We start from the raw sequence: 11,163 nt of genomic DNA on the forward strand, positions 1-11,163 counted from the left end.
TATTTGCATCCTCAGTGACAGAGAGGATTGAGCCTAAGAACCGGGTCATCCCTTCCTTTTTTCCTCATCACACAGTTTTCAGCCGAAACCATTCACATTCAACATAGGCCGAAATACTGTTTCTCCACCTGGGACAAGACTTAACTTAAGGGTGTAAATACTCTGCTGTCAGTTTGTGTTGCACAAACTTTTCAAACCCTGTCTATTTCCTCATTAACTGCTGATGGTTTCTAGTGTGGAAATGTGCTACTGACCATTTCTCATTGCAGAAGTATTTCTGTCTGCTGCTATCTGTGACCATTATTCAACACAAAATCTGCTTAGCCAGGAGACTTCACCCAGTCCTCAAAATTGGCCAGGGCAGCCAAACTAGTGAACACTGTGAGTTGAGCAAAGCGTGTTGTGTCTCATCAGCAGTTCTGAGTGACTGCAAGAAAATGTGCCCTGACATGGTCGGGGTGAGTTTTCTTTTTTTCCCTGAAGAGCCCATTATTTGTTTAATGCATAGTAATGTGTGTTTGAAAAGTCCAATCTGAACATGGTTTAGTATGTGTAAGGTTTAACTTCTTATCCATGCTAACCATGCTGCCTGCTCTACAATATTACTGTAATATTGCTACTTTCTTTCTACAAACCATGTTCCAAATGTGCTGAAACTCATATGCTGATGCAGATTTTTTTCCCGATTGGTTGAACTTTATCAAACTTAAATATGTAAAAAACAGCTGAAAACTCAAAGATTCCAAACTGCAGCGTCTGGATCTTAGTTAGATCTTAGTCCTTGTGTTTCTGGTCTTCCAGTAGCCACTAACCAATATGTTTGTGTGATTACACTCTAAGTTTGAATTTTGTTAATTGCGGTAACAGCCTTTTTCCTGAACCTGTTACCATCTCAACCATTCGAGGAGACTTGTAGTTATAGACATCAGCAAAAAGTCACCCTCCACATTGTGGGATGACTTTTTGAAAGAATCATTAAGAATGCAGAAAGATGCACAGGTGGAAACATTTTATTTATAAACAAGATGAGTTTATAATGAATCTACAGCCATGCTGGTGGTTTTGTGAGGCTGTACTAATGTGCTGCTTTGAGCTAAATACCAACATGAGCCCGCTAACATGCTCACAGGCCATTGTGGGTCGGCCCTGCCACCAGGCAGAATCACGTCTTAATGTAACCATCGCCTGCTGCAGGTCATCACGGCTTAACATGGCACGGCATGGCAAACAGGACCAACATGGAAAAAGCCTACGTAACAATAGGACTGTAGCATGCCGATGTTTAGCAGGTAATATTACCATATTAACCATTTTAGTGTAGCATTATAAAGATCCTAACGTGCTAATTGGCACTAAACAGAGATCAGAGGATCACCAAAGGTATAAAAAATCATCCTAAGGGCAACATGAATGTCTGGACATCATTATATGGCAATCAATCCAATATTTGCTCACACATTTCTCTTAAGACTACATGCCACCCTCACAGTGGTTGTAGAGGAAAATTCTGGAGACCACAAATGTCATTAGGGTATATCCAGTGAGAACCATGAATGTTGTGGAGATTTTTCAGCCTGAACCAAAATGGTCGACCGACAGACTTACATTGCCATCCCAAAGTCTTTTGTTAGTTATGGAAGCATCACCATCACCTCTGCTCTACCAATTAGCAGAGACTTGCAGTAATAGAGTTGTGCCCTGTAGTGAGGAATGCCTTTTGAAAAGCTGCAGAACGGGATGCAGATATATTTTTCAATTTTCACAGTGTAGCAAGAGCAAAAATGTTAATTAGTTAATTTTTCTAAATAATTATGTTATGAATACGTTTTCTTAAGATATATGCAGCTATAAAACACTTAATGTGGGATTTTGCCCTCTTGCCAAATGCTTATTAACCTTGTCAATATGTTTTAAAAACCTCTGTCAATACCGATTTGACCAGACGAATTTCATTTCCTTTTTTCCACTTCCAGATTCGGGCAGTTGCAGCCAAGCTCAACGCAGCCCACTCTCTGCTGCTTAGAGAGAACACTTAGCCTATTGACACAGACTCTGCAAAGTGCTTCAGGCTTTTCCAGAACACACACACAAAAATGGTTTACCAACACTTCCTTCAACATCAGATTATCTAAAAATACCCAGATGGCTCAACCCTACTACTTGTTCCTACGTTTATTTAGACATCTGTCCATTTATGTACAAATGTAACCTGACAGGAATTATACAGAGGAAACTGACCAGTAACAGAGAACATGAGGTTAATAGTTCAATAGAGCTGCTTTTGACCACGTAATGTTTGCTTTCTATATTTTTGGTGTTATTGAATCTTTTTCTCAGGCAAAGTACTACATTAGCTAAGCAATAAGACCTTACAGGGGACGGCAATCTGCTGCTCCTCGGTACAGAGCAGAACCACCGGGTGTTCTTTGACTAGTACAGCAGTCAAAGAGCGCTTCTGCAAATCACTTAATTAATTCACTTTGATCACGAATAGCAGCTTATTAAGGTATATCTCCTGCATCATAATAAGACTGCATGTTCAAACTGGGACAGGACTGCAGCAAGGTCTTTGATCCATGACAGCATATGGAGGGGAAACTGCCCTCTGTGTTATTCTTTACAAACAGCCCTACAAATCCAAAAAAAAAAAATCACACAACCTCAAATTGGAAATATAATTTTTCTTATGCCTGAGGTTATTTCCAAGTATTGAAGTATGAATTATTAACTCACTTATTTTGAGTTACACTGCCACCTCATTACATTGCTGTATTTGGCTGAATGTTATCTAAACAGGCGGGTGGAATCTGTGGTTCTTACATTTGTAGTACAGTATGTTTATGAATTTAATGAAAATGTCAGACCTGTGCTCATATAAAAGATATATAACCATTTCTGTGAAAGGATAAGGCCGGGGATATTCTATATTTTTGTTTATACTTATCACCCAGTGCATCTGGGTGATACATTTAAATCATTTTTGAACACAGAGGTCTGTGCCATACAGTACCCAGGAACTGTCTAAAAATGACTGGGATATTGAGGGAGGCCCTCCACAGGGTTAATTACGTTTTCTTTGATCTTAGAAAAACACCAACCTCCCTCAACATATTAAAATGATATGAGCGATAAACTGGTCTAACATCTTTAATCATCTACCCCAATTGAAACCTTAATGACTTTTAATGTGGGCCAACAATGTACACATTAATAAAACCTTAACAGGTATAACTGCTGCCCTCGGTTTATGGCAAACCACACCTTTATGAGCCAAAGCTGTCTTTTATGTACCGTTTTTTTTTTCAATTATTACCCTTCTAATAAAGTCAGTCCACCGTTCCTTCAGCAAAAGGACAATTATAATAGCCTTCTCAATTTCTGACCCACTCCCAAATGTATATTCCACCATTTCTAAATGACGAAAATGTTTTTTTAAAAAACAGCAACATAGATGTTTATTTTCAACCTATGACAATGTGCAGTATATACATACAAAAACCTAAAAATTAAAAAGAAGAAAATTTCTCATTCTATTATAATTGGTGAGGGAAGTTGCATAATTTGTCTTTCTAAAATAAAATTTTCTATTTACTACTATAATTTACTACAAAAAAATAGTGGTCAATTCACGACTGAAGGTCTCCTCATGATGCAGACAGTTTGAGGAGAGAGTCGATGATCGATCAATGATCCTGCAGCCAACAGAATTCTTCATGAGGCAGGCGGTGGATGCTTCGCCATCTCTCCTCACGCTGCCTGCTGTCTGGACTGCTGTGCAGCGTGCTTTGAGCCACTGCAGAGGTGGAGGAGGTATTGCTACACAGAACACCCACAGAGAGGCCCGACAGCACAGGTTTTGTTAATGTCTAACAAAGTACAATACAGAACAGCCCTGCAGAGAAGAAGCCCTCTGTGACGTTAAGGCGAACAAAGGAATCTGCTGTAGTTTTCCTGATCGTTACCTGAGCGGTGTGTTGGTCAATGTCTGTGCATCTCAGTCTCCAGAACTATCATTTGAGCTCGCCTCACCTGCTGCTTTCCAGTTTTTCCTTCTCTTCTTTTTTGAGTTTGGCCCTGAGTCTTTGCAGGAATCCTGCTTTCGCTTTTTGCGACTGTGATTCCGTCTCTCCCTTTCTTCATCATCACTGTCCCCTGAGCTGTCCTCATCTCTCCCTCTGGTTTTTGCAGTTTTCTTGTTTTTATGTCGACTTTTAGTCCTTTTCCTCCACTGCTTGTCTTTGGTAGCACTGCTGTCATCACTGCTGCTCGAGTAATCCACCCTCTTATGCCTCTCCTCCTCTTCTTTCTTCTTTTTTTTCTTTTTCTTCTTTCGAGAGGATTTTTTTGATCGTTTTGATAAACTTGCTTCTGTGTCACACTTGGTCTTTTTCCTTTTGTGGCGTCCAATCTTCTTTGTGGAACTGTTTTTTTCACTGAAGAAAAACAAATTGAGCAAAATAAATGTAGGCAAGACAGAGCACTGATAGGTTTTTAGAAAAGATATACTGCCTTATGGGGTCCAATTTGATGCGTCAGACAAGGTACTATTTGGCGAGTGAAACCAGTTTCTCCTTTCTGGGGCTTTGAAAGGGTTTCCCGAAATTTTGGAAATAAAATAAATATAATCAAATATAACAACTTAAAACAATTCATGGTGGTCAGCTCTGGCTTGGAGACCTCAAATTTTAACAGACAGCCTGCTTTAAAAACTACTGCAAGCACGTCAAATGGGATAAATGGTGGAGGTGTGAAAGATTCCCATATGTTCACATCAGCAAGATGTGAATGTAAATGACGTTGATTGTGTGAGGATTCAGATACTGTGTATTGACAATATACCACCATAACCATTAAAATTGGGTTTAATTACATTGAGCAATGGTCTTTGGCTGATGTGAGGCGTCCATATTTGTTTTGTTTACCGGCACTTCAAAATATGCTATCAAACATACAATGGAACATATAGGCCACAGATTTTCTGGCCCTGGACCCAAACTTCAGACTAAAAGTCAGGATAGCTTGACTTCTGTAGCATGAATTTAATGGAAACACAGTCCTACATCTCTGGAATGCCCCTTTAAAATCTTAGCTCAGTTCCAATCTCTTGCTTGTTTGATGCTGTGCTGCATTTTTACTTACCTGTCACTTTCAAACTCCTCTGGATAAAGCTCCTTGAACCCACTGTGTCCCCACCTGTGATGTGAACACGTAAGATGAAGGTGTAAATAAAGTAGATGCAGATAAAGGAATACACATATAGTGGATAAATGTGCATTCTGCCTAAATACAAATAAGAAAACCTATTTCCTTTTTCAATTTCAGATATTCTGAGATTTCCCTTAAGTAATTTCCTAAGAAGTGCAAAAGGCAACACATTTAGATAAAGAGATGTACTGTACCTATCAGGATCATTGGCCTCAAACTCATACAGTTTGCGACTCCAGTATCGAGTCTCTCTATCTTCATGTTCCGAGTCTCGTTCTCTGCTGCGATCTGGCACCCGATCACAGTGCATTTGCCCCCTGGAAAACATCTATCATCAATAAATCTGTAACATACAGCAACAGCCCACTCAACTTAGACGGCCACATTATGAAACAGACTTCCAAATGAGCTTTGGTGTCACTTGTGTTCATTGGCTCAAATCGAACTAAAAGAACACTCACTGTTCTTACCTCACACTTTCTGTATTTGGCAAATGTTTGTGGTCGGACATTTGCACCTCCCAGCCTCGCATTTTCCACATCTCCATCTCCTCCTGGATCTGCAGTGGGTCAACAAGAGTAAGTACATTAAAGGCTGCCAAGACACACTCACTGTAATACACGCATACATCTTAAATGCTTCATTTGAATTTACCAAAAGCATTCAAGTATACAGGATTGAAATATTTCCACAGATTATATACCTGCAAATATATTACAGCTGCAAATAAGTTTGTGAACCTGCTAAAGGCTGCCAAATGTTGGTATCCCCAACCTACCTTCAAGTCTTTGCTCAGTGAAACTGAATCACTGTATCAGAAAAAGCTTAATCTATGTACAGATCAAAAAACACAGCCCATCTCTGGGTTAAGCTTCTGTCTGCTATTTTAATCATTTAAGTGTTTTTTAACCATTAATGCCAAACATTACATAATTGATGCCTCTCAAATGACAATTGGCTGCATTTCTTTGTTTTATACAAAAGCAATCTAAGGACGTCACCTTAGGCTTTAGCCAAGGCTTTTTATAATGAGCCCTTTTCCAACATTTCCAACAATTGATGGCTTAATTGACAAAGTAATTAGCAGATTATTCATGAATGAAAATGATAATGTCCATCAAATTGAATCAAAAACTCAGTTACAGTTTCACTAAAAACTGAACATTATCTATGAATTCAAGGTTTATTGTAGGGCTGTTGTACTAAGCTGCATTAGCTTTAGCAAGGTGTACCTAATAAACTGGCAACTGTCACACATGAACTCAAACGCACCTTGTTGTGTGCATCTGTGTGTCGGATGACATTCCTCAACAACGTCTTCCCCATCGGCTGCTTTGACATGTTGACACCTGACACATGAGACAAATGTAAGTAATCGACAGACAAACCCGCTCGTTGGTGAATGAACCATAACATATCAGTCTCATTTCACTAGAGCTACATGGACCCTCTACATCACCTGTTAGCCTAGCTCACTAGCTAACGCTGGTGGACGCTCAGATACACGAATGCAATTAAGCCAACAAGAGTAAACTTCCTTGCAGTTTGTCCACACAACATAAAACTATTGCTACACATTCACTGTCATTTCGTATGTGTGTACAAAATGTACCTTTTCCTTAAAAAAAAGCACCGATCGAGAGGACTAAAACGCGGCTCACAGCCGTAGCCGGCACTTCCGCTTTACGGATTTGCGTAACGTTGACGCATATTATGTGACTGAGTGTTAGAAACGTGAGCTGTGATTGGTGTAATTGTCTGTCAATCATTTTTGTAGAAGCTGTGAACCGTTCAAGCCAGCTAGTGGATATTCAACACTGTACATTTTAAAAAGCATGATAAGTGATACTGTGTGAGGCATTAAAACTATTAGTTCTTTATAAAACATAAAACATGCTTTTCTTTTACTATGAACTAATAAAACTATTAGTTCTTAATAAGACACGTCAAGTCTACTTTAATTTAATAAATGACAAATATTTACTTTTGCACTTTATTCAATAAACACATGATAGGCCATTATTTTACATAACTAGCCCTACTAAAATCTACAGCTAATTACTAATATTTTATATCAATATTAAATCAGATGGCTCTCAGTAATGTGAAATGGTGTCAAGTGCTGATGAGTCGTTATCAGGTCATTGTCTAAATTTGATGGACCAACAAACCAGGACAATAAACAAGTGACTGATGAAGAAAGTCAAACATTTAGCAAGTGAAAGCAACCCAGATACTTTCTCTTCCCTGACTGTTGGCAGACTGAACCTGGGCAGAACAAAATACAACAGATGGCAAGAAGGAACAAGAGATGGAGGACTCCAGGGACACTGCTCATTTCTGCTGGGTGTGTAAGTAGGCACAATTGTTTGATAATAGCTGTTAGCATACCAGTGTTATCAGTTAAAGCCTTGTCTCTTTGAATGTGTTTTGCAGTTTTAAAAATAGCAGTACACAAGTGCAGAAATACTCCATTATAAGCAAAAGTGCAAAAGTATTAGCTTCAAAATATACAGGAAGTACTAAAAGTAAAAGTACTCATTATGCAGTATAATGTATATTATACATGATTACTGGTGCATTAACATGTACATCATATTAATGTTGCGGCGGGTAAAAGGGAAGCTAATTTTGATTTATTAATATACATTTTCTATACAAAACTTTATGTACCTCTTAGTACAGTAGCTTGTCAAATTTCACCAGGGAATTAGTGAAGTGTTATTGATATAATAATAACTTCATTCATTTAATAATTATAATTTTATCATTAATCTGAACCTTGACAACAATAGGTAAGGAAAATGAGTAAATACATGTATTGTAGTAAGAAAGTACAATATTTGCCTCTGAACTGTAGTGGAGTAGACGTGTAAAGCACTAAATTGAAATACTAAAGTAAAGTACCTACAAATTGTGCTTACGTACAGTACTTGAGTAAATGTTAACTATTTACTATTTACAGCTGAACAGCTCCAATGAGATCAAAATTACACGTGTGAATTACAACATGTGAATACAACAGTTTTTGAGTTATTTCAAGTCTCATGATAGATGAAGGCTTGCTGTCTTTGTGCTTTTTGCCAACCCAGGCTGGACACGTCCTCACTTGATTTATACCTGACCTGAATAAAAACAAGCTACAACCCAGTTCCACTAAAAGTCCTCAGAGGGACACAGGATGCTACGTGCAGGAGGCTCTATTTGCAAGATCAGTCATCCAGGCTGTGATCATCCAAAGTGCTGTGTAAATCTGTGAAACAGTGACGATAAAACTGATAATATATGCACATAGAGACAGAATGTTGAAAGATACATGTCAGTTTGTAATTACTAATTAGGCTTCAGCCTATTTAAGCCAATATTTTAATAGCACAATATGATAAAGAGTATGTGGTGCTCAATTAAATGGCAGCTTAATTAGTGGTTTTAGTTTACTTGTGTTCATCATATCACCACTGACTGAGAAGATGATATTGTGCTCCCAATATTATCTGATGGGAATCACAGTTTCAGCTGATTTTATGTATGTATATTAGGCCTATTTTTAGACAACTGCCTGTCAGCTTTAAGTCACAATGGCACCTCCTGTGAAGACAGGCACGCTGTGTTTACATGTTTCTCCTCATCCATGTAGGCTATCAGTTGTTTTCAAGATGATTGATGCTTAGGCTCTTCAAGTTTGACAGGAATCAGAGTCAACCAATAAACAAGTAGAAAATATCTCCTTATAAGGAGAAATTACTGTTTTTTCTCTCTCTCAAAATAGATCCTTGGTTCAATAAAGCAGGGATTTTAGTCTTTGTTGGTTCATAAAAGTCGAAGAACTTGAAGAAGTTGTGACAAAGTCGTTTAATGTACAACTTTGAGGCATTGAGTACTGAACTGCTGAAAGCAATGCTCTGCATTTAAAAGCAAACCTGACAATTCTTGTTTGAGAATGATTCATCAGTGATTGTAAGGACCAAAAAGTGAAAAAAAAAACGACATTTACTCTACACAAATACTGTACTTAAATACAGTTTAAATATGGTTTTCCATTTTGCGACTTTATACTTAAAAATAAACATAATCATTATTATACCCATCAATAAATAGAATAGTTTGAATTAAAGCTGCGTAGATATTAAGTATTAGTAAATAGTACAAACTTTTACTTTAAGTACATTTTGCTGATAATACTTATGCATTTATACTTCAGGTTACTTTTACTTAAGTGAAGGATCTGAATACTTCCACCTCTGCCATTCATTACCTTTGGAGGATTTTTTTTTAAAATCACTTTTTTAGTTTTTTCTATTTATATAAGAAGGACAATGCACATTATGTAAATGTGCTAGATTTTGCCATACAAGCTCATTTTCATCTGCAGTCCCTGGCGGGCTGATGGTGTATAAAAAGCAATAAAAGAAAGCATACAAGAGCACATAAACACAACCAAAAGAACAAAAGCAACATACATGAAAAAATTCTCTGCAGATTTCAATCAAGTCTGGTGAAAATATTTGGGTTTGGACCAATCAAGGTGTATCCAGGATTTCTTCCCACCTCCTGGCTCCCCAGCGGTGGATTGACTTCCCCACCACACTCTGAACAGCAAAGTCACTCTTTATATATCATCCGTGCATGAATAGAATATTGTCTGTTAAAGAAACCCTTTGTTTTGCCCAATTCCCCCAGTCACATCTCGATCTGCCTAATCTTTATCGTCTGCCTGTTCTGTACCTGAGTTTGTCCTTGTCTTTTTAATGCTGGAGCAAAAACATTCAAAGCGACGTGCAGAGGAGTAGGAATGAGTGCATTAAGAAACAGCGTCAACTTTATGAAGTATATTTTAGAACAGCTTTTTTCAAGAAGGTACTAAAATTGCCCGACTGATATCAACATTCAGCTCCTTCTGCCCACTATGCATTCCACTTCTACTTTGGAAGTGTGTGCATTTACAACACTGTGTGTCGGACAGACAGGGCCCCACAGGGGACAGTCCTGTCTCCCCTCCTCTTCACCTTCTACACTGCGGACTTCAACCACAACACAATAAACTAAAGTTTTCTGATGACTCTGCTGTAGTTGGATGTTTCACCAACATTGAGGAGGCTGAGTACAGGACTGTTGTGGGAAACATTGTCACATGGTGCGAGCAGAACCGTCTCCAGCTCAATGTGACAACAACAAAAGAAATGATTGTGGATCCGAGAAGGACAAAGGCGCCGGTGACCCCTGTTTCCATCCAGGGGGTCAGTGTGGACATTTTAGAGGACTATAATTACTTGTTGGTGTACTTAGACAATAACCTGGAGTGGGCCAAGAACACTGAAGCCATCTAGAAGAAGAGCCTGAGCCGCCTCTACTTCCTGAGGAGGCTGAGGTCCTTTAATATCTGCAGGACAATGCTGAGGAGATGTTCTATGTGCCTGTGATGGCCAGTGCTATCCTGTATGCTGCTGTGTGCTGGGGCAGCAGGCTGAGGGTCGCTGATGCCAACACACTGAACAAGCTGATCCACATTGCCAGTGACGTTGTGGGGGCGGATCTGGACTCTCTGACGATGGTGTCAGAGAGGAGGATGCTGTCCAAGTTACATGTTATGTTAGACAATGTCTCCCACCCACTCCATGATGTGCTTGTCAGGCACAGTTGCTTGTTCAGTGGCAGACTCATTCCCCCGAGATGCACCACAGAACGCCATAGGAAGTCATTCCTGCCTTTATTATTTATTGTATATCTTCTGTAAATACAGAGTTTACTGTATGTCCTATATTTGTCTTGTAGTATCGGTATCAGAGCAACTGCAACACCCGAAATAATAAATAAAGTATATCTGATTGTGTGTCTGATTTTGGATCCTCAGTTTGCAATGTCACAGTGATCCTGATATGAAGAGTGTTGTTAATTTATGTGACATTTATGTAGCCTGTAAGGACTGATTAATGTTGTGATAACATAGTGACATGTCAG

The 11,163-nt window shown here is 38.7% G+C and overlaps 1 protein-coding gene across 1 annotated transcript; it reads right to left on the minus strand.

The window, feature by feature from the left end:
• Nucleotides 1–3,482: 3,482 nt before the first annotated feature.
• nkapd1 (NKAP domain containing 1) lies at nt 3,483–6,552 on the minus strand. Its single transcript, XM_070829592.1, has 5 exons — nt 6,478–6,552; nt 5,676–5,764; nt 5,400–5,522; nt 5,140–5,193; nt 3,483–4,433 (listed from the first exon to the last, which is right to left on the minus strand). The coding sequence occupies exons 1-5, from the start codon at nt 6,544–6,546 to the stop codon at nt 3,995–3,997; spliced, it is 774 nt and encodes a 257-aa protein (XP_070685693.1). The 5' UTR covers nt 6,547–6,552; the 3' UTR covers nt 3,483–3,994.
• Nucleotides 6,553–11,163: the final 4,611 nt, after the last annotated feature.

This window comes from Pempheris klunzingeri, chromosome 4 (genome assembly GCF_042242105.1).
Source record: "Pempheris klunzingeri isolate RE-2024b chromosome 4, fPemKlu1.hap1, whole genome shotgun sequence".
NCBI classification, from domain to species: domain Eukaryota; kingdom Metazoa; phylum Chordata; class Actinopteri; order Acropomatiformes; family Pempheridae; genus Pempheris; species Pempheris klunzingeri.